We start from the raw sequence: 23,557 nt of genomic DNA on the forward strand, positions 1-23,557 counted from the left end.
ACCTTGGGGCTGCCCTTAACTGTGAAAGTTGCTTTGCCACTTTGGTCAGCGTGCCCTTTGCTTTCACTGGTCACGGCGTCCTCACTCGTTCTGTCCCCTGCTCTGCTGATGGTCTATGCAACGTCTAGGCTCTGCCCTACAAGCACCTGCATTTCTGTATGGGGGAAGGCTGCGTTGGGCGAGTGTGCGCGCTGGGAGCTGTGGCAGTAGCAGGAAAGCAGGCACCAAGTAATGGAAAGTAGGCACTGAGACCCATGGCAAGGGAGCAGCTCCCTCCCCGGGGCACTGCCAGCGGGGGCACACACACAGGGCTGTGCGGGGCCTGCCTGGGATGGAGTTCCCTTTCCCTGCAGCAGCCCACAGAGTGCTGTGCTCTGCACTCACAGCTACAACAGCCCTGGTGTCACACCGGTGCTGTGCCTATTGCTGAGCAGTGCTGGCACAGCACCAGGACTCCCTCCAAAACCCCCCAGCCAGCAGGCTGGGGGTGGGCAAGAGCTGGGGAGGGAACCTCACTGGGGCAGCTGACATAAAGCAACCAGAGGGATATTCCGTACTGTGTGGTGTCACACCCAGCAATAAGAGGTGGGGAAGGGGAAGGAGGGGGGGGCTCTCGGTATGAAAACGTCTGTCCTCCCAAACAACCACTCTGTGTATTCAGGTCCTGCTTCCCAGGACGTGGCTGAACATCTCTCATTGATGGGAAGTAGAGAATTTCTTTTTTTCTCTCTCTGTGCTTCCGCATGGCCTTTGCTTGTTTTTTTCCCTCTTCCTTTTCTCTTTAATTAAATTATCCTTACCTCAACCCGTGAGCCTTTTTTTCCTTCCAGCGTACTTTCTTCTCCCCTTCTTCTTCTGAAGAGGGGGAGTGAGAGCATGGTTGTGGTGGAGTTCAGCTGCCCGGCAGGGTAAACACACCACAGTCCTTTTATTCTGTGTGTTACACTCATAATAACTAGGAATTTGGGCTTGCTCTGGTAGGCTGCTTATTTATCCTGCTGCTCAGGCTTGTGGTGTTACTGAAAATCTGCTGCAATGTTCTCAGCTAGAAGCCAAAGCCTCGCAACCATTCCACACTCAAACCACCTCTCCCTGTTCTCCTGGGCCTGGTCTGGGACCTATTTTGCAGACAGCATCCTCACCTTTTGGGGCTTGTGATGTGCATCATCTTCAGTTTGAACTTCCTCCTGTGTCCTGACATGGAATCTGCCCCAGAGTCCTGCCAACACGTGTTCCTTGGCAGGAGTAGATAGGACAGAGGGATGGAATGAGCAGGGAAAAAGAAAATGCAGAGGGAAAAGGTGAAAATGAACGATGAAGATTGGAGAAAGCATGATAGATACGAATGAGGTGAAGAAAGACACAGATGCCCAATAGACAGAGAGGGCAAAAGGAGGGGAAGAAATCCCTGGCTGTAGGAAAAAAGGAGCTTGAGAGGAAAGCCGGCAAAGGAAGTATTGAGATGGTTCTGTAGCCCCCGCTCCTACAATTACATGTTGAGCTGAAAAAGTCAGGTGCCATTAAAAATAACAAATCCTTGCTCTTGTGGCTCAGGAGCAAAGCTGAAAACATGTACCTTGCAGGCTCCGGGATCACAAAGCAAATAATAAGAGAATTGTGTGGGAGGAATATCTTCCAGCTAGTGGGTCGGGATCTTAGAAGACCAGTCAAGTGTGCTTAAACTGCGCTCCATTTGAGAGTTGATGCATCTCACCCTGAAAGGAAAGGCATAACAAGTGGCTGGCAGCAAGGAGTTAGATAAATAGCAGGCTAAAAATGAGAGACATCTTCCAGGAAGCGTGGAGACAAACCGCAGGGAGAACGCACTTTTGGGACTGGTGATTCTCCCACACGGGGTGTCCCGGAGTCAGGGCAGGGATATCTCCCTGGAGAAATGGCAGGTAGCAATTAGGGGGTTGGGGCCAACACCGGCTCTGATTAGATGAGTTTAACACTTGCTTTCATCTGTGCCGTCTGTACAAATTCCAGCTGTGGTGCCTGTCTGCAGCGGTTTATGTCAGTGATTTTGGAGAGGAACACGAGCTGTGACACGGCAGTGGCAGAGCAGGGCAGGCTGCTCTAGGAGGCTCTCTGGAGAAGATTTTCCACATGTTTCCCAGGGTGAATTTTGCTCCTGCTTGTTTTGGGCTTTCACATCTGTTGCACAGCTCAGAAATCACCGCCCGTAGCCCTCAGTGCCGGGAAGAGGAGGGGTGGCCCTGGCCAGGCTGGAGGTGTGAGCACAGCAGCACACCCACGTAAAACCCTCCAGACTGCAGGGATATTCAGCTGGGTTTCCCCTGACCTGTGTCGCAAGTCGTGCCTTCATCAGAGCACCCACCGAGCGGCCAGGAACAGAGAGAGGCATTGCTTTGGTAAGACGAGAGCCCCAGCGAGTGGATGAGGAAGGGCAAGTGTGTGTGTGGCGGAAGGCAAAGGGGAGTGGAAGAATTATTAAGTTACGAAGATGGATTTTTTTTTTCCATCTCCCTGAGCAGAGAACTTTTCCACAGATATAAAAGAAAACTTCCAGCAAGCAGCAGAGCCAGTAAAAACAGAGCAGATAACATCAGCTCTGCACTGAGTGGACTGGCAGCTATATTTAGTGGCTGACAGTGTAAAGAACAATCGTTAATGTTGGGAATTGGCTTTGTTAAGAGCTGGAGACAAGCGAGTGTGATTCCTTAATGAGTGCAGTTGCTAAATGAACTCTCCAGACGCTGCTATCTCCCCAGCAGGGCCGCGAGGTGCGGAAGCGGGGGCTGAGGCCATGTCCAGCTGCCCTGGTGACCGCAGCACCCCTCGGGCTTGCTCCCAGCGCAGCACCGGGACATCAGGAGCAGGTCAGAGAGGACCAGAGGTCGTCCCAGGCTGGCAGCAGCCTCCAGAGCCCCCGCAGGATCCTTCCCGCAAGAGGGATCATCCGGGTGCACCACGCTGCCTCGGGAAGGGTTGGGGGCACAGGCTGTGTACCACGGCACGTCTCCCCTCGTGCCCCCACCCAGAGCATACCAGCCGTGCGGGAGGTCATGCTCTGCAGCTCTCTCACTGCAGGAAGGTGCGATGTAAGCGCAGGCTGTCACCAAGTGTAAACACCAGTGGCCCCTGCTCCGAGAGTGAGCCCGCGGTGCTCCCCCCGCCCCGGCGCTGTCAGGCTCCGGCAAGGTGTCGCTGAGCCAGCAGGGATGGTGGTGGGGCAGCAGGCAGAGGGACAGGAGGAGGTGGGGGGCTGCTGCCTCCACCCATCAGCCCAGCGCCGGCACAGCCTGGCCCCCAACACAGCAGGGACAGGGGCGGCTGGGGTGAGACGGGGTGAGGGTGGCGCAGGCTTCTCATGAGACATCCGAATTTCTTGCCTGCAATGACAAATATGTGGGTGGTTCCCAGCCTCCTGCTTTTACAAAGCAGGATTTGTCTTGTCCATGTGGTTTTTCTGTGTTTTGGTTAGGGGGTTTTCTTTGGTGGTTTTGTTTATTGGGGGTTTTTTAGTGGTGTTTTAGCTACGCATCTGGGTGCAGTTTTTGTTCTGATTTTCACTCCCTGTGCCCAGGTTTTGGGGAGATGGGGAGTGGAGGAAAGCCTTTTGACTAGCCGAGGAAGCGTTATTTTGCCTGATCTCGTCAGCTAGCAACAGCAGAAAAGCCATCATCGTCCCAACTGTGCAGCCAGTGGCTGTATAGGGAGGGCAGCCAGATGCCCTTGCTGCTTTCCAAGTTGGGTCCGTCCTGCACCATTTTGTTCTTTCCCTTTGCCATCTTCTGAGCCTGCTGAGGAAGCCTGTGCCCTGTGGCAGAGCAAGCCCGAGCCCCTCAGAAAGCTTCCCCGAGGACCCCGTTCCCCGTGAAGCAGCGGTAGATAAACATGGTGCAGAGGTGCACCTCTCCCGAGGTCCTCACGGTTCGCCCCCGCGCGCGGAGCTGGGGAGGTCTGAGCAGTGCGTGCAGCAGGATTAGCGCCCGGCCACTCTCCAGCCGTGGGCGGTGTGAGCACAAACACCAGCGCTCCCCTCCCCGCGCCTGCCCGGGACGTGCGTGCTGCTGCGGGCTGGCAGCGAGGCCCCACACGTCTGAGCACCAGATGTGCGCTGCTGGCCCGTCCCGGCACGACCCGGGCAGCAGCAGCAGCAGCGGCGGCGTGCCCCGGCCTCCCGGCACGCTGCGGGTGCAGGAGGGGCTCACCCTGCCTGGGCTGAGCCTGGGCGCTGCGTCCCCCCGCGCCCCGGAGGCAGCTGCTTTCCCAGCCCTGGCCGGGCGGGTTGTGTTTGCCTGCTTGAGTTTGGTGTCCTGGCTTGCTTGAGCTGCCGAGAGCGTGAGCTGCTCGTGTGGAATGTCGCAGCCCACGCCGTCGCAGGATGTCAGCATGCATCATCGTGCATCATCGTCCCCATCCTTCCCTGCTTTACAAAATAGTAATTAAATGTGAGGCTGTGGATGGGGCACCTAGTGAGAAGCGAGAGCAGGTCTGTGTGCCGAGCACGTTCAGAAAGAGATCTTCCTCCCTGTCTTTGCCATAAGAATAACAAATGTTTCTCCCTGTAATTTCTTTCCCAGTCTCCTGCAGTAACTTCCTCGGCCATCTGAGATTACGCTCTTCCTCCAATTAGGAACGTGATGAGTTTTGTCACTACTTGACAACATCTGCCATGCGGAGACAAAACCAGGCGGCTGATCTGGGGAAGGCTAAAAAAAAGAGGGAAAAAAACATTTGTTGATGCCAGAAATAACAGTAATAATAGCGTGCATATGGAATTTGCATTGTGAGCCAGGCAGGCTGATTAATTAAAAGGGAAGAAAAGGCGCTTTGACACGCGGCTTGGCAAACACCAGGCTGCACGCCCCGCTGGAGCACGCCCCGCACCCGGAGGTGGCCCCGGGACCTGGTGTTGCTCGGCGCTGTACTCTTGCAAGCATGTGTGTTTCTGTTTGTGCGTCTGCATGCCTCCCACCTAGCAACCCTGTTCTGTGTCTCCTCCCCAGGGGCAACCCTCCTGCCAGGGACCGAGCCCACAGTGGACACGGTGTCAGTGCAGCCCATCCCAGCCTACTGGTATTACGTTATTGCCGCCGGAGGTGCTGTTGTGGTGCTGGTCTCCGTCGCGCTGGCCCTTGTGCTCCACTACCACCGGTTCCGCTATGCGGCCAAGAAGAGCGATCACTCCATCACCTACAAAACCTCCCACTATGCCAACGGGGCCCCCGTGGCCGTGGAGCCCACCCTAACCATAAAACTAGAGCAAGACCCCAGCTCGCGCTGCTGAGAGCCGAACAGGAACGAGAGCGCAAACAAAACACAAAACAGACAGACAGACAGAAACTAAGACTTCAAATACGTTGCCTCAGTTTTGCACTTTTTTCCTTACCTAGCATACGTGTGAACTCTTAGACATCTCTGTCCCTTCTCCGTCCCCCAGCCCTCCCCAAATCTTTTACAAACTTTAAACTAATGCTGCATCTTGGATCGCCAGAAGAGACACACCGCCCCTTCACTTCACAAGTGAACGCTCCCTTTCGATTCCTTTTTGAGGACTGTTGGGGTGTCGGGTGGGGTTTTTTGTTTTGTTTTGTTTGTTTGGGGAGTATTTTTTTGTTGGTAGCCTTGTTTGGTTTGTTTTTTTTTTTTTTTTCCTCCTCCCAGTAGGCAACCTGCAAGGAGGCTTGATGGCAAGACTAGAAGTGTGTGTGCAGCTCGTGTGTGCGTGTGCTCGGTCTGGGTGTGTGTGAGTGTGCATGGGAGTGCGTGCATCTGCCTGACTGACTGAATGTATATTTAGAAACAGCCCCTTTTTAATTTGCTTGTTATTGCTTCTACTTGCACAGGGAATGCTTTTTTCTTTTTTAAAAAAATTATTTTATTTTTTATCCCCCCCTTCCCGCCTCCCCTTGGAAGGACTGGGACAAATTTATGGTTAAAACCCTGATTTGTTTACTTGGGGAAGAGAGCAATGCTTTTTTGTTGCCTTATGTAGCTTTGGCTGGGTTTCTTGTTTGATAGCATTAATGTCTCGGGTGCAAAATCAGAAGAGAAGGCCAGGCTGGACAGTAGGAATGTCCACCTCAGATGGCTAGAAGAATCCAGAGAGGTTCATAGACGTCCGAACAGTAAGATCTCTCCATCTTATTCTTTCTGCAGCCAACGTGATAACACAGCCATTGTTGGGAAGCAGGGGATGACCCTCCTCTTCCCCCACCCACAAGTGAATCTATTTAAAGTTGCCTTATATCAGAGAAGCTCATATTGAATGTTTAGTTTGTATCTGTTAAAGCCAGCCTTAGGGTAACACATAGACTTCAGCAGGTCTAAGGTGGATGCTAAATACTGTAGTTTCTTGAGAGCTGGAGGCTTATTTATTTTGTAAGTATCCTCGCTCTGGGTGCTGACGGTTTTGCTTTTACACGGGGAAGGGGGAGAGGGCTCCTCCTTGTCTTTCTGCTAGAATCGTTGAAGGGACAAGTATAATTCCCCTTTCTGGGTTTTGGCTTTGTTTTCTTCCTCTGCCCAATTCATAGCTGCTGAATCATAAAAACTGCCGGTTGATTTTCTAGAATGTCAATTAGTTTCGCATCTGCTAATGTTCTGCTTCTTAAAGCGTCGGTAACACCTAGCGAGCAAAGCCTAGCGGGTGCACCGGGGGGGCCGGCCATCGCCGCTGCCTCGGTGTGCCCCGACTGTCGAACGGCCGACGAACTGTCGTGGAAATGCCTTATGTAAATTACTGAACAATGACATGCAAAAGTGGTTCAAATTGTTAACCCTAATCCGTTTGCAGGCAAAAAAAATGTACCTCCAGTGAGCGAGGTTCTCCCTCTTGTTGGTGTTCCTTTGTGGTGAGCGATCACGTTTCCTCCCCCTCCTAAACTTGCCAGCACTCCCCACGCCTCCCCTGCCCGTGAATATTGCATAAAGCGAATCCCAGCACGCAGCTCCCTCACTGCCCCTGCCTCTTGAGCTTCCTCTTGGTCTGGGGAAGACGTGGAGACACTAAGGGTGCTGCTGTGTGTCCGTGGCATCGGCCCTCTTGTGGCGGAGCCCTGTCCCCAGGGGATCTCTGCCAAAGGGGGTGTCACGCTCCCCTCTCACCCCACGCAGCCCGCGTGAGCCCCTCGTGCTGCTTACTGGGTGGGTTTCAGCAGGACACACCAGTCCTGGCCCTTCCCCGTGAGTCCCATCTCCCTCGGGCAGACCGTCCCCTCGCTCAGAGCAGGTCACCCCGTGGACTTTAGCAAGTGTGCCTCGGTGTGTCAGAGGAGAGTGTGGCACCCTGTCTCTAAAACTGAAATCACCAAAGACAAAACAGGTCACTTCAAGGTTTTTACTCCCAGTTCTCCCCCGCTCCTAGAGCCGTGACATCCCCAGCGTTGCCCAGTTGCCTGTGTGTGAAAAATATCTTGTGGAAATTTGAAACTCTTTGAAGATGTATTGTGTGGAATGTAATAAAATGATGATATTTTTATACAAATATCTGGGGTTTTTCTTCCTTCTTCTTTCTTTGCTAACGAGAATGCTGTTGGTGGAAACAAAACGGTGCTGCAGAAGTTGACATTTTCTGTCAGAGCTTCAGGGCCACTTCCTTTTGCCGAGTGACGCCCCCGTTGCTGCAGGGCACGGGCCCGCGGCTCCCGGCAGCGCAGCTGCTGCCTGCCCGCCAGCTCGCTGCACTCAGGGCCGGGCCATTAGCAGCGGCTTTTAGATCCATTACGTTTGTAACAGTCCTTGGTGGGAGTTTTGGGCGGCTGGCCTGACGCTTAGGATCGTCTGGGGATTTCGCTAGCGTTGCTTAAGTGCTAAATAGCTCGATGTGACTGTGCAGCTTCTCTCGGCCGGGGCCCCTGGAGACGGGGCATCTCGGGGCAGCTGCGCTGCCGGCTCAGCCCCCGAGCACCACATATGATGGGTAAGCTTGTCACCAAAACTAGTGGTGGTGATTGCAATGCGTTCCTCTTCTGTAAAATCCTTTCTGGGCCTCTACATTTGGTTGGCAGTGTCATGGTGCACAGGTTTGGAAGGAAGCGTGCATCATCCCCTGCCTGCCCTCCAGCCTCGTCCTCAGCCCCTTAAAGAAACCTCTGCTTCAGCACTGCTCCTTCCCATCTTGAGGAGCACCTTCTGCCCCTTCAGAGGAGGCAGCAGCATCACATTTCATGTGAAATCTGTTTTGCTGCCAGTTTGAGAGGTTATTCTTTCCCTCCTACATTTGTTTTCCTTCTCTCCTACTCTTTACCCTGGCACTGAGCTTAGCTGTGCAGTGAAACTTTGTGGCTTTACTCGGAATTCGGGCCATCAGCAAAAAATAATTCAGCTGTGATCCCTCGCTTTGGCTGTTCGAACACAAGCAAAGCTGAGGACCCATGCCATTGGGGTGGGGGGTGTAGAGGGACTAGGTTTGGAGGTTTTTTTTCTCTAATTGTACAGCAAAGCCCGTGCACTTGTAATTTGCATTTTGTACACTTCAGTGACTGTCCAAGCAAAATTCAAAACAAATATGCACATGCGAAAAACAGGGAGGGAGAGAGTGGCTGATGGCTTCCCAACAAGGAGGAAAAAAAATCTGTTAAGTAAACAGAAGAAAAGGGAGGAATCGTTCCGGGTTTAATTATTCCTTCTGCGCACCACAGCCAGATTGACCGGGGAGCTGGGTGCTGCTCAGACTGCAGTACATCACGGAAAGAAAAGCAGCTAAAATTAGCACGTTTTGTTTAGAAAAATTAAATGCAACTTCATGTGGCTGGGATGCAAGCTCCTCTGCAGGCAGCTTTGGGCGTGTAGGGGTCTGGGCAGGCACTGGCAAGGTGACTCGTGGCGCAGGGCTGCTTCCCCTGTCTTCATCTGCCCAGCCGTGCTTCCCCACCTTCTCTGGGCTTGGGAAGCCTGAGGGCAGCGAGGGGCATCTCGGTGCCCCCACAGTGTAGATCTGAGGATAAGGGCCAGCATTTTTACTGCGCTGCAGAGGGCCATGGATCGAGGAGGAGAGGGTTCTTGTTTGCTTTCCTCAATGCTGAGCTCTAGCCAAAGCACGCTTTTAATTTGAAATTTGGCAGGGAGTTTTGCAAACCCAAAAACGTTCTCTGTTTCTGGAGGGGTGGGGGAGAGAGAAGTGAGGCAGATTTTCAGCTGGAGATGGAGCGGACAGATCCGAAGAGCGGTTCCTGCCTGAGTGCCGGCGCTGCTGCGAGAAGCGCGCTGCCACCCTCCCTGCGCTGCCGCCCTCCCTGCGCTGCCGAGAGCAGCCGAGTCACAGCGAGGCCCTGGTGGCCGCCCCGCTGTGTCAAAACAAAGCGATGTGTGTTGGAATCGCACTGCTGCCCTGGGGAGAGAAGGGCTGGAAGCAAGCAGAGGGAGAAGAGCGAGGGTGAAGCTCAGGCTCTGTCCACCTGGGCTGGTGGCAGTAGCTTCTGGCTGCGTGGTGGTGGACAGGGCCCTGCCCTAGGATGCAGGGACCCGGCAGGAGGCAGCACTTAGTGGAGAAAGAAACAGCATTTTTTTTCTCAGTGGTGGTCATTTGCCTTGGAGGAATGCATCTAAGCTCTTTAAATTGGGACCTGGTGTCCTTGCCCACCTTGCCTGGTGGGAGGCCGCAGACCTCCTCCGCTGGTGTGCCCGCGGCCTGCCCTGGCGTCGTGCCGAGCACAGCAGCTGAGCCCCGAACACACCTTGCCCCGTCCCCCTGCCACTGCCGCTGTTTTCCAAGGGCTGTACATTAAAGCTCCCTAATCTCTGCAAATACTAATTCTCTCCTCTCTCCCCACGTGAGCTTATAGCACTGTGGTACTTAGGGCGCTCCTTGTCTTTGATTAGAATCTCATCTTTCATTTTTCAGGTCCCATAAATTAGCCTGTTAGCTGGCAGTGCTCTCAGATCCAATATATAACAGCCTTTTCTCAGCATCCGGCTGTTGCCAGCGACATCGCTAACATCATCTTTTCGGCATGAAGGGCTAGGTGCCCAGCCAGCCTTCAGCACGTGCCTTTCACTCAGGAGAAAGCCCTCCTCAAGTTTAAATATGAATCCCCTTAGCTTTCTTGCCTTTCTCCAGTGTGTTTTTTTTTTATTTTCATTTTATTTATTCCTCTACATTTAAAATGCAAAGTGAATTATGCCAGAAAGTTGCCCTATAAGAAGGTTGCTCTCCACAGCCCAGGGAAATACTTTTCCCATTCAGCCCAGCAGTTTGCAGGGCTTTTCTAGGGACTGCTTTTGGGGGAGGCAGCTTTCATGGCCTGCCGCTTGTGACAATATTGCTGAGATTTGTCACAAAGGAGCCCAATTAATGACAAATACCAAGCTATTTTCTGTGACAGGATATCATCTCCACTAGGAACTGTGCTGCGACCACCGGCTTCAATTCCCACAGACAGCCACGCAGCCAGATCTGATTTTGTTAATGACTCAAGAAACCCCAGGATGGAAAAAGATCAGCCGAGTTATTTTTTTTCCAGGGGCAGTGCAGAGCCCTGCGTGACACAACACGCAACCCAATAGCAATAACGTGGCATGCAGCAAATGGAAGAATAAGGGTCTACCACCAGCCTGAGGAGAAAGGAGAAAAGGCGAGGGGGAAGAGATCTTTTAAGCAGAAATTGGAGTCATATTAGCATAGGGAATTGAGAAAATTGCTAGGAGAGCAAATAGATTTGGGGCTGGGCTTTTTGTATAAGCATTCTCTTTTTTCAAGTTTTCCCAGTGCTCTTTTCTTTCAGGCTTGAAGAATTGGTGTTCTTTCCTTGATTAACTGATACTTTGTTTTTTCTGGCCTTTCCCTCAACACTACCCTGGGAAATAAAAAAGCACCAAATTGCTAGAGTGTTCTCAGATGAAATTTAGAGGAGCTAGAATATGGAAAGGCAAAACACTTCCCACTGCTGCTCCCCTGTACGTGGGGTCCCCTGGCAGACAGCGGTCCAATTTCTGCCTCTGCTGATGTTGACAGGGCCGTGCGGGTGGCGCAGTGGGATGGCAAAATGTCACGGCTTGTCCTCCGGCTGAGGACCAGCGAGGCAGGCGGCTTTGTGTGTGAACTGCTTTGCAAGTTATTTTCCACATGTTCGGCTCTAAATGTTTGCAAGAGGCCCTCAGGCAGTTCTCCCAGCCCTAAGATGTTGCCATCTGGGCCTGTCAGTTCTGGAAGTGTTGAGACATCACGTGAAGTGGCTGCTAAAGTGAGGGCTCACAGAACCTGCGTTGTGCACCTACGTTTCTTCACCAAACTACCCGCAGCGTAGTCGCTTAATTCCCTGACTCACCAGATGCAAAGCCCAACATCAGGAGGGGCAAGTGCTGTGTTTTGTCTGTTCGTGTTGCCAGGTTCACTTGAAAATTCAAAGAAATCCCTTAAGCCTTTGAGTGAGGAGGGCAAAGGACACTTCTGCAAGAATGGGTATTTGGGAAGCTACCAGTGCAGGGGATTATTGCTGTCAGTCTCTGGTGGGGAGTCCCCAGTGAACCAAGGCTGACATGCCCTGGGTTGCTGCTGCTTGCCACAGCTTCCAGGACGGCGCCAATACAAGTTAAGGTAAATGAAATGCAGCTTTAGGCTTCCAGGGTAGGGAGCTGGTCAGGGATGGGTGAAATACTAGATGGTTCAGTGGATGCGATGCATGTTTTTCCCCTCCAGCTCAAGATGCTGCCACGCTGAAGTGGAGGTGGGGTGGCCACCAGGGTTCCAGAGAGTGAGGTGGGATTTGGGCAGCGTGGCACTCAGCAGAGCCACCCTGCTCTCAGAGCAAACCTGGAAATGTTGCTGATAGGGATTGGCCCATACCATTGTCTGTGACAGCAAAAAAAAATGCATTTCATGATTCAGGAAGCCTTTCCCAGCCCTAAAGCTCTGTGCGAATATATGCAAGTACTCTTTTATATGGTTTCAAATAATTTCTTCACATATGGCTTTTTAGGAACAAGTTATGTTCTTTGGGTTTAGTTGTTTTTAAGTAATCTCATAAAACTCTTCTTGCTGTTTCCATACAAGACACAAAATAGCCTTGGTTTTCAACCACAACTATTTCAAGGATGTGACTTCTACTGCTTTCTAGCAGTCCCTGATTTTCTGCATTCCTGATCTGTTGAAGGTGCCTCCTCAGCTGAGCACCCTGAGTCACAGTCGGCTTTGAAAAATCTAAGCAGATCGAAATGAAAGGGCATTTTCTTTTGGAAAACTGAAAAGAAACGTGGTTGCTATACATAGAGATAATGCTAGGAAGACTACACAAAAAAATAGCTTTTTCTCAGATTACAGCATGTGCATTTGGTTACTAGTGCTTGATCTGTGCTGAACAATAAAAAGAAATGTCATCACTAAAAGGAATTTGATCAGAGAGATGTTAACATAAATGCCTAGATGTGGATACCCATTTGCCACTCTCCCCATTTCAACCAGCTTTTGCATTAAAACATGTAATGATGATACATGGCTTCCTCAAATTATTATGAATTTATCTGAAACCCAAAGAGAAACTGGGTCATTGGAGCTCTGTGTCCAGTAAGATGTATGGAGAAAGATGAAAAGTAGAGAGTGCTAAATGGATCTAGCATTAGTGGCAAGTAATGATAGGCACTAAGATCCTATTCAAAGTTATAAGGATAATACCCTTGAGCATGTTAATAGTGAATTATAGCCATTATGTAGGCACCAATGACAATATTTTAGTGCTATTCAGGTTATCTGGTTTCTTTTACTTCATTTTCTTTTTTTTTTTTCATCTTAAAAGCTGGTCATTTGGCAGTTGTGAAATGTGATGTAGCAGGAAGGTCCTATTCTCCTGAGTGCACAAACATACTCATTGACTTTGGCCAACGGAGGAAAAGGAAGAGCTCTCCCTCCTTCTGTGAGGAAGAGCCTTGCAGTAGTTTAACTATTGTTTTCTTCTGGCCAGCCCCATAGTCCGATGACCATTGGCGATAATGCCCCCAAAAGGCCTCTTTAAACAAACAGTGCTTCCCATTTTGTTGTTCTAGTGAACTTCCCAAGAATGGAGGATGACTTTCCGATCCCTGAGCAGGACTTTGAAGACAACGACGATACCGGTTGGTACTCAAAAGCCACGTGGGCTATTTATCTGGGGGAGCTTGTGTTACAGTATTAGATGCTACAGTTACTCACGAACCTCAGCATTAATGAGGTTTAGGAGCTAGACCACACTTGAGAACATGCACTGAAGTGGTGGCTTAGTGTCTGGACAAAGACATTAGTTTTCTTTTCTTGTTTTCCTTTTTCAACAGCAAGCAACCTTGCAAAGTCAATATATTGTATTTGTGTTAGGACAAGTGGAACTGATCTTTCAAGCATTAATTGCTGCTTGTGTGGCATTTTGACTTGTAAATGGAGAAAATTAAGTCTGGGATCTGTGACAGGTTGTTGCCATAGTTTTGAACCCATTTGAGGGGCCAGAGTTTCAGTGGGTGTAAAATGCTAGCATGCCATTAACATAGCCTGAGGTGTAAAACGGAATTAGGGAGCTTAACTTGGCATTTAGTTGCTTCATAGTAATTCTGGACGTGGGTTAGAGAGCCCTGCCAAGAGCCATCATATGATCTTGTGAGGCCTTCACAGCTCCAAGTGAGAAATGATTCAAGGTGAAAAAAAAAAAAATGATCCCTGGATAATAAGTGCCCATTCCACTGCAGATTACTTTGGATCGGATAGGAACGACACACTGTTCTCTACTAACTCTCCAGGAACCCCGAAGCTGGACAAAGAAAAAAGCTGGCTCTACACCCTGGATCCGATCCTGGTGACCATCATAGCCATGAGCTCCCTCGGCGTCCTCCTTGGGGCCATCTGTGCCGGTCTGCTGCTCTACTGCACGTGCTCGTACGCAGGGCTGTCCTCGCGGAGCTCCACCACGCTGGAGAACTACAACTTTGAGCTGTACGATGGCATCAAGCACAAGGTCAAGATGAACCACCAGAAGTGCTGCTCAGAGGCCTGAGGGGTGCCCTGGGGATCACCCTTGGCATTGCGCCTGGTGAGGTGGGCTGGCAGGGGGTTACTTTTTTTGCTGTTTTCTATGGGAACTGAATGCCATAATGGGAAACGAGCGGCGTGGGAGGTGCGAGGGGAGGCACTGCTCCCACCGCCAGGTCCCGCCAGCGGGTCGCGCTCCACCAGGACCGAGCGGGCGTCCCAGCGAACCGGACTGTACCGGGCAAAGGGGCACCAAGACCCTTGTTTGTTGGTTCATCTTCATTTTCTGCTGATGTGAGTGGCTGAGACGTGGTGAGGGAGGCTGGTTTTCCTTTTGGATGTGAGAAACTAGTTGTCGATCGTTATTTTCCACTTCCTTTCTCTGATGAGTTGCTGAGAAGGCTGAGGGCTTTCTTCAGCCGCCCTGTCTTTAGAAATGACACACACACACACACACACACAGAGACCCTGTCCATTTTAGACCTTGTCCAGATACTGGTTTGGCCGTAGGATTTGTGCACTTCATACAAAACCCAGGAAGCTGCAGTTTCCAGTCCTGCATGTAAGAGCCTGTTGTTACCTTTCACTTTCCTTCTCCTGGCAGGGGGGAGAGATAGGATGCTGGGTTTGGTGTCAATGGTAACAACAGCGCTTTCTAAGTCATTAAGAAATAAAATAGAAAGGAACCCTATGTGTAGAAGCACCTCTTTGAGAGAAGCTGAAGAGCCTTAAAGTGATTTGTGAATAAGAGCCATTTATTAAATCCAAATCTTGGATTGAAACAGCCGAGGCCTTCATCAGGAAGGCCCTTCTTTGAATCTCCCACCCTTCTTGATCCTGCCCTTTTTCCTTTCCTTTTTTCTTTTCCTTTTTTTTTTATTTTATTATTATTTTTTATTTTTGTTATAATGAGAAAATTGCAGCAAACAAAAGACAGAGTCTGCCAGGTTCCCTGCGCTCAGGCATTCAGAAGGGGGCTTCGCTGGGGCTTGGACTCAAGGCACGGCACCAAGGCCTCCCACAGGTGCCAGGGAGGGAAGATGAAGGGTAACAGAGGCCAGAGCCGTGCCCGCCGCCCCAGGGTGCCCTGCCGTGTGCCCCCTGCTCCCCAGGGCTGCAGGGCACCAGCTGGCACTGCCAGCACCTATGGACCAAATTGCTGCCATCTTCTCATCCCCTTCGGAGTAGAGCGGCACCGCTCCTGGTCAGTAGCAAAAACGTGAAGTTTTATTTCTGAGCTGTGTTTTGTCTTAGTTTAAACAAGTGCCTTAGAAGAAGTATTTTTCCTCCATCTGATGATCAGTGCTGTATCGAACAACAAGTGAGGTCTTCATCCTTCCCCGGCAAGATGCTGTTCTTCATGGCTCGATGCTGGGTGCAGCCTGGCTGAGGAGCCTGGTCCTTCTACTTTCAAGTGGTCTGGCTACATCGTCCACAGCTGACACGTCCCCACCCAGCTGTGGTGTGGAGAGGAGTGCTTGGAAAACAAGCTAATGGAGAAAAAGAGTTCAAATGCTGGGCCCCAAACCAATGAATGCCTTCATTTCCAGGTTAGTACAGATGGATCGCCCATATCAGCTTGCACATACGTAAGGAAGAAACTTTTCCAGCATGCTGGATTTGTTTTTTCAAAAGCTCTTCAGAAATACCTGTAACGTCCTGGTTTTACATTTTGCCTAGCATAATATTATGGGTTGGGATGGATTTTTTTTCTCCTTACTAACTGCGGAGCACTGTAGGTGTGATGTGCTGCAAAGCTCAGTTTACACAGTCCCTGCAAACACATCCTGCAGCAGGCCAGGTGTTCGGGGAGATGAGCAACATCTGGAGGGGAGATGAGCACGGACAGTGCCACAGATGCTCCTTGCTGCTGTGGGAATAGAAACATTTGTCTAGTGTTTCATGAAAAGCTCCATCAGACAGTAAGTTTTTAGGGGGGAAAAAAAGACTTACCTACTCTAAGAAGTATGCATGTTTTACTGGTGAAGCAGATGCTAGCAGCTGTGTCAGCCAGACATCCACATTTCATACTCACACACTGACTCAGACACACACATGGTCCTTTATTTTTTTGATTCACACTGTGTGCCCGACAGGAATGGCAGTAAGCCTATCTCAGATTCTCCTCTCGAGTCACCTTATTTCTTCTGGCATTCTTCATGTACAAATTTCACGAGTGTTTTGCTATGCGGAAGGAATGTGGGCAGTCAGAGGAAATGTACCAGACCATTTCAAAGCTGGATTGCTGCTGCTCGATGGTTTTATCCCCTTCAAATCACAGGAAAGGGGAAGGATGAATGGAAAAGAACCATACAGTAGAAAAGTCAACTTAGGCAAACAATAGGTGAAAATATATAAGTAAAAAGGTAACGTTATGGTGTCTAGTAGGCGTACAGAGAGAAGAGTTCGTATATACATATATTCAGAAATAGTGTGTTTGCACACGCACGTGGATTCTCTGTATGTATCGTGTACGTGACTTATTCCGTGGGACTGACTCGTGTTGCTGTATCTCTTGATCCGGGGCAGGAGAGCACGGCTGGTCCTGGCGCTACCTTGGCGTGGGCCTGGGGAAGCTGCGCACGGGGCTGGAAGCGGCCGCCCTGCAGGTCCCGCTGGCCCCTGGCAGGTGGTGCAGGGACCACGCGTGCACTTGCTGGGCAGGAGCAGGCCAATAATGCTGCAAAGCCGATACCTCACTTACCTCTGCTGGGTGCTTTACTGTTCTACTACAGAAAACTGTGTTTGATTGTAACTTCAACAGGGAAAAAAAAAAAAAGGTCATCAGTACATTCAACTCATTGCATCCTCCTCTGCAAATATATTAGTTTTGCTGATCTCAATTCCCTTTGTAAAATTCAGAAGAAGAAAAAAATAAAAAGAAATCGGTGTTAATGCCTTTGCTGAAATGGGCCATTGCCTCCACACCCTTCTGATGGTGAGGATGTGTGGCCAGCAGGCGGGCTGCAGCGCAGAGTGATTTCATTTTGTGGGAAGGTGCTGGGGCTGAGCATGGGAATTAAAGCATTAAGAAATTATATGCAGAAATGGAACTTCTCCAAGGTTTGCAGTTCAAGGTGTTTGACCGTTCACTGGCTGAGCCAGGACTTATGGACTTAAAGAGCTTTTACTGTGATTCTTCGGTGTAAAAAAAAAAAAAAAAAAAAAAAAAAAAAAACCAGAAAAAATCAATTGTGTTTATATGATTTGTATAAAAACCTTTTAAAATTACTATTTAATAAACATTATGGTAGAGATTATGTCTCAGTGGCTTTTTTTTGTTGTGGAAGAAGAACAACAAGAAAACCAAACCGAGAGCTTTGGGCAGCCCGAAACCCCTGGGAAACCGCAGCACGGCTGGAGGTGCATGGCCCTGGGCTGCCTGTCACCCCACGGCCACACACATCCTCCCCATGACACGGCCTCTCCTCCCCAGAGCCAGGGAGGGCACGGAGGCTGTTGTTTCTGTAGGAAACACCACATCAGATGTGGTGTGGGCTGCATGTGGGGCTGGGGAGGCTCAAAGCACCCGCTCTGTCCCTGTCTCCTTCCTGCCAGCCTCGGGGCACCTTCCCAAAGCCGTGCCCCTCTCCCAAAGTGCACACACACTAAAGAGGCTCCTTAAGCGACGAAGGGCGGGCGGCTGGCAGCTTCGATGGAGGTGGCAGTGTAGCTGCAGCCCTGACAGCTCCTCCTCACCCGGAATAAAGTGCCGGTCTGCGGCTTGGTACCTGGGGGAGCGGCTGTCAGGGATGTCAGTGGGATGCAGCGGCAGATAAGTGACTCAATCAGTGTCAGACCTGTCCTGCCCTAACGCCGCCCGTAAATCTCCCCAGCAGGAGACGTGCCTCTGCCAGCGGGAGAGCAGGCGGCGGGGAGCCGGGTGGCGCGGGGCTGGGGCTGAAGCCCAGCACCAGGGGCAGGCATGGAGCCGCTCCACACCAATGACATCTCCAAGGGGTTCGGCAGGAGCTGGGATCCCCCATGGGGCCCCGGCTGGCAGGGTGAGGAGGGACTGGGGGACATTTTCCACCCACCATGATTCCAGCACAAGCAGGGGTGCCTGGGGGTGGGAGGAGGTCGGGGAGCTTCATGTGGCACAAGAGCCATCAGCGGCACAGCAGGACGAGGGCTGGCACACTGCTGGTACTGCTGGTGCGGCCTTGCCTTGAGCTCTGTGTGCAGGTTTGGGTACCCCAGTATGAAAAGGACATAAAGTATAAAAGGACATAGTATAAAAAGGAGGGTCCAAGGGTGAAAGGAGATGGTGATAGTTACAGAGGGGAAGACGTACGAGGAGCAGCTGAGGTCTCTTGGTGTGCTCAGCCCCGAGCAGAGCAGGCTGAGGGGAGGCCTCATGGCGGCCTGCAGCTCCCTCACGAGGGGAGCGGAGGGGCAGGCGCTGAGCTCTGCTCTCTGGGGACAGCGACAGGACCCGAGGGGATGGCATGGAGCTGGGACAGGGGAGGGTCAGGCTGGGGGCTAGGGAAAGGGTCTGCACCCAGAGGGAGGTCGGGCACTGGCACAGGCTCCTGTTTCACCGTTCTCAGCCTGCTCCAAGAGGGGCCCAGCCGCTGCCACATGTCCTCCAGTGCTGATTGCAGCCTCGTGCATACCCTCACCCCTGCTCTCCTCCTTCTTTTAGCTGTGCCTTTGCTCTCTGTTTGAGCAGAGAGTCTTTTCAAATAATGGCTTGCTGTCTGGACAGCTGGGGGCTTGGCAGTGAGGGGGAGCCATGGGGCTGCTCTAATGAGTAGATTCTTAATTAATTAATTGCAGGCAGGTGCAAACAGAGCCTCCTGTCGCCTCGCTCTCCTCTGTCACTGTGAAGAGCTCCTTTGCCTCTCCAAATCTGCCACTTGGGTGTCCAAGGGCACTGAGCAGTACCAGGGGCTGGCCAGGCACTGCCCCCCCCCAGGTACACAGGACCAAGGCTGGAGCTCCCCTCCCTCCCCGACACAGCTTCTGGCCTCTGCCCCCCGTTCCTGCCAGGCTCCCAAAACAGCAGCAGGCAGCTCCCTGGGCAGGGCTCACACCACACCGTGTGCCTGTGTTGCACAAGCGGCCACCTCGCACGTGAAGACAGCCGGGGAGGCGGCGAAGGGCCAGCGCTGCTCCCTGGCAGCCGCCACGCGGGGTCCGCTGCCAGCGCCCGCCACACAGCGACGTGTTCGAGGCAGCAAGCGCCCCGTGACTAAAGCAGCTTAATAGGGAAATAACTAATCCTTGATGTGTTGAGAGGGAATGACTCCTCTCGAGGCTCCCGTATCATAACTCGGCTGCACCACTCATATCCGAGATGGAAAGAGCCGAATTAAACACTTGGCCTGGGTGCCAAAAACCCAGGGAAGAAATATTGCCCCGCTGCCTTGCGCTGCTGCAGTGGGTGGAGGACAGCACAACACGCCAGTTCCATGCTCGGGACTGTTTGCTGCAAAAGGCTTTGCGCACATTTCCTTGGTTAAACGTTCACAAAACCAGAGGAAATGGTTCTCCCAGATGCTGCTGGTAATTTCCTATCGGCTCCCTCCTGGCCGGTGGCGCGGGGCTGCTTTGTCACCCCCGCATAGGAGCTGCCCACCTCATGCTTAATGACGGCACTGACTGAATCCTGTACGGAGGCTGTCAAGACTTTTAGCGCTGTTTCTGCCCTCCTGCTCCCTGGGGCTTATCCAGAGAGCAGCCCTGCCCTGGCTTCCAGCCCATCTCTCTCGGCAACCCCGGTGTCATGTCCCTGGGCAGCGCAGGACCCCTGGGCACAGCGATCCAGAGGCGGCCTGCTTGCCACAGCCCCCAGGGTGGCCACTGCACCCTCACATTTTCAAGGTGACTTGCAACGTGCTGAAGGTGCCGGGGTGCCCTGGACACTGCAGCAGTGGTAATCCAGCTCTGCAGCAGCCTCACGGCCTTCCCTGCTGGCCGAGGGGCTTTGCTGACTTGGGGTGAGAAAAGTTTCTGGGAGCCAAAGCCTCCCTACCTCAGAGAGAAATAAGGATGATTTAAGTAGTCTGCTTGTGTCTGTGGTGGAGAGTGAGTCCCCAGCTGACACATCAGAGGGAAAAGCTGTAAGCCACGGCTGCGTTTATTACAGAAGGAAGTTGGGATCTGCAAAGCCAACCTCTTTAAGCACTCCGCGATAGCATTTTAATAAAAAGCACAACAAGTCCACAACAAATCACAGCTTTGAAGAAAAAAAGCGTCAATTCCTGTCAAGTTTTGAAGAATTGTCTGAGCTTGTGGAAAGTGAATTCATGCTACGTTTCCCTCACACTTTGCACTGAGCAAATCCACAGCACAGCCGGGCATGTGGCAAAGCTGCAAACCGTGCCGGGGGCGGGGGGCGCAGCCGCCGATCCAGCCTCTGCAAGTCCTGTGGAAGGATTGAGGCTTAAAGAAAATGAAATTTATGGTCCGAGCATTAAAATATTAAAGGACCTTAGGAACAGCCATGAATCTGATTTGGGGGGGAAAGGCAAGTCTGTCATCAGGCAGAGACAAACGGCTGCGGGACTTGACAACTCACATAAATCTGGCAGAGGAGAAGAAATAAAGCCCAATCAGACTCAAAGAGAGAAAAAAAAAAATAAAAAAAAATAAAAAAAGGTGATGAAAAGATTTTAGGGCATAAAGAGTGAGAACCAGAGGGAAAGCTAAAGAAGATAAGGACTTGAAAGCAGAGAAGCCATTACAAAAATAGGAGCAGCAGTAGGGTAGAGCAGGGAAATGATTAAAAATTGCCAAAAGCGCGCAGATCGCAGGGGTATTTTTGATGATCTCCCCCAGGAGAGCGCAGTAGGTGTCTTACTGCAGAGCATGCCTGAGTGAGGGGTCAGACGGACAAATGGACAGAAGGACAGACAGATGTTGGGACGGGTGCCAACCCATCTCTGACTCCCTGTGGCCCCGAGCAGGCATGGCGGGGCGGGACGAGGGCTGCGCCGAACAGGGACTGCAGCTGGGAGCCGGGAAAGGGTGCGAGGAGTGCCGGCGCTAGGGAACACCACCCGCGAGCCAGCCCTCCAAACGCTGAACAAAAACCAACCTTCAGCTACATTTCGGAGGAAAACAAGAAGCATCTGGTTCCCTTCGCTGGTGTACATAGCGAGAGAAAAGTTGGCAGTACATTTGATTACCATAAAAGAGAGAGCTATGCACAAAAAGCCACATTAGAGTAACGTCGCGCAAAACAAAGTTAAATGTCTGCCTTGTTTTGGACGTGCTCGTGGTAGAAATGTGAGCAAAGGTCAGCCCCAATTAACGAGGGCTGCAAATGAATTGGCCGGGCTGGGCCTGGCACCCTGCCGCGACGTCTCACCCAGCGATTTTTATTTATCGAGTTATTTATTTGCTTGGACGAGGAGGCATCCTGCAAACAGGGAGGAAGCCAGGCCTGGTGCTTCCAGGGGATGCCTGTCCCCATCCCACACCCGCCTGGCTGCCCGTCAGCAGGGCGGCTCTTTGGGGGCGGGCAGAGGATGCTTCCCTGTGGGTTTGTGGCACAGAGGGGTTTGTTGCACCCCTTCCTGACACACTGGCAGCGATTTACTGCAGAAGTAGCTAAATATGGGGTTTGGTTTGGTCTGGGGAGGGAGGAGCAGGAAGAGGAGCCCAGCCCTGGCTCGGTGAGGCTCCTGGAAAGGAGAAGCTGTGCTGGCAGCCCTCGCGTTCCTCAACTCGAGCAGGACACAGCTGCTGGCCTGGCTCCTGCAGCAACGCGCCCTGAGCAGCCGGGGGCTCGGGGGAGGATGGAGCGGCCACAGGCAGAGGCGGCAGCACCAAGCCCTTCCTGCAGTGCTCCCTCGCTGTGCCAGGGCACATCTGGCCCCAGCCCCGCAGGGCCAGGAGCAGGACATGCCAGCGAGGAGCATCCTCACCTGGCCCCGCGCGGGGTGAGTGAGTGATGGGCCCCACTTGGGCGGTGTTTCAAAAATAGCCTTTGTTGTTTTCAAAGGAAGAAGCTATCACTGCTGACTTTGGGATTAGAAATAGTCCGCTGGGTTCAGCGGGTGGTTCTCAAGGACGGGAAGGGCTGTGGTACCTTGCATTTCTGATACCAGCAGTGTGACAGGCAGGACACTGCTCAGTGACTTTAAAAATGAACACCTGTGCCTGAGGTTATCAGCCTCGGGATAATGACAAGGTGGTGAAGGCAGCAATGCTGCTCGAATTGAAGAGATTCAGGAGCCTGGCTGGGGAATAAGTTGTGATGATTCCCCCAGATACTCGAGCTGAAGTGCAGCTAACTCCGATAAACCACACGGCATGGAGTGAGCCGAGCAGTGACAGTGCCTCATTGCAGCTGCCTGGGCGATTTGGCAGGCCAGAACAACATTTTTGCAAGCGTGACCGATTCCCATCCACATTTTCCTGCGGCACCTGAGGGATGCCCAGAGGAACTGAGGCTGGACGAGGGCGCAGCCGCTGTGCCTGGCCAGGAAGCCGCCCAGTGGCCGGGAACGCCTCTTCCATCACCCCCAGTGTCTGCCAGGCTGAGGTCACCAGCTCTTTTTCCAAAATCAGAGCAACCCTGCAGTCAGACCCAACCATAATCCTGTCCCTGGAAACAACAAACGTGTCTCTTTTAAATGAGGAGGCTGATTACAAACCATGGCCTCCTGGCTCCCCACTCCCGCCCAGACGGGGTCCGTGCCAATTCAGCCGGCAGCAGGAGCAGCACGGCAAGCCTGGGGCTCGGCCCCCCGAGCCTCCTCCCCGTGCACGTACCTTCAGGGGCTCTGGCCCACTGCAGGAGCAAAGCCTCCACGGAGGCTCCTTTATAGTGCCCCTTTGTTGCATCACTTTACAGTGGAAATTAATTTAGAAAAAAGCCTTATTAAAAAAAAAAAAAAAAAAAAGAACTCACACCTCTTTCTCCTCCAGCACCCTCCCCAAGCAGTGATGGGGGATAATGAACTGCTGGGACTGTCATCCACAGAGCTCTTAATGACAGTATTCGCCATGTGTGTGTGTAGCATCGGCTGTTCTCAAAGCTCTCATTATGAATAGTTTTCAAGCTGTTTTGACTATTATCTGCTACAAAGAGAAACTCGCTGCTCGCTGCCTGTTTCCCTCGCTCAGGCTGCCCAACGTGAGCTGTGTGGTGCAGCAGCACCGCTCCCCTCCCTCTCCTCCACCCATGTGGCACCAAAGAGATGGACAAACGCAAAGGGGACAGACCCACTGCCCACCCCATCCCTCTCAACAAGGCTCTGGGCAAATCCTCAGGGCACTTAAGGTCTACCAGTGTTTTGGGGACTGTCCTTTTTGGGGCTGGAAGTCCCCACCGCAGGCTCGGCAAGTGGAGGGGGACCCAGCCAGGCTTCGTCTGCACTACAGAGAGGCCACAAAGATGCACTAACCCATCTGTTCTCCCATCTTTCCCTGGACCCTTTGCCATGAGATGCAGTACTTTGGAGGGGCAGCTGGAATTTTTCTGGCATTAATTTAGTTTCGGTCTGCTCACTGTTAACTTTGGGCTTGCTGTGCTTTTTGTGGCTTCTTTTCTTATAGAAAGCTTATTTTCTCTTAAAGCAGGGAGAAAAGCAGCTTGGCACCACAGGCACTTTAAAGATGTTTGAACATTTGCGAGAGGAACCAAACACATTTTCTGAATGCCATGAAAACCACCTTGACCACCGATGTCTCAGCAAGAGCCCTCCA

At 52.0% G+C, this 23,557-nt stretch overlaps 1 protein-coding gene across 8 annotated transcripts in view; it reads left to right on the forward strand.

Annotated features, from left to right (window-relative positions):
• The window catches only part of NRP2 (neuropilin 2), an 83,981-nt gene extending 66,827 nt beyond the window's left edge, over positions 1-17,154 (forward strand). For 3 of the 8 annotated variants that reach the window (XM_027461147.3, XM_038182061.2, XM_038182062.2), the window contains exons 16-17: positions 12,949-13,017; positions 13,618-17,154. In XM_027461147.3, the coding sequence (XP_027316948.1) occupies positions 12,949-13,017; positions 13,618-13,922 (374 nt within the window). In that variant the 3' untranslated portion in view covers positions 13,923-17,154. Of the gene's footprint in view, positions 1-661; positions 4,773-4,976; positions 7,459-12,948; positions 13,018-13,617 lie in introns of those variants that run through there. The other 5 variants (XM_038182063.2, XM_038182064.2, XM_038182065.2 and 2 more) reach the window with 3 other exon arrangements.
• The last annotated feature ends 6,403 nt before the right edge of the window (positions 17,155-23,557 follow it).

This window comes from Anas platyrhynchos, chromosome 7, assembly GCF_047663525.1.
Source record: "Anas platyrhynchos isolate ZD024472 breed Pekin duck chromosome 7, IASCAAS_PekinDuck_T2T, whole genome shotgun sequence".
Taxonomy (NCBI): Eukaryota; Metazoa; Chordata; class Aves; order Anseriformes; family Anatidae; genus Anas; species Anas platyrhynchos.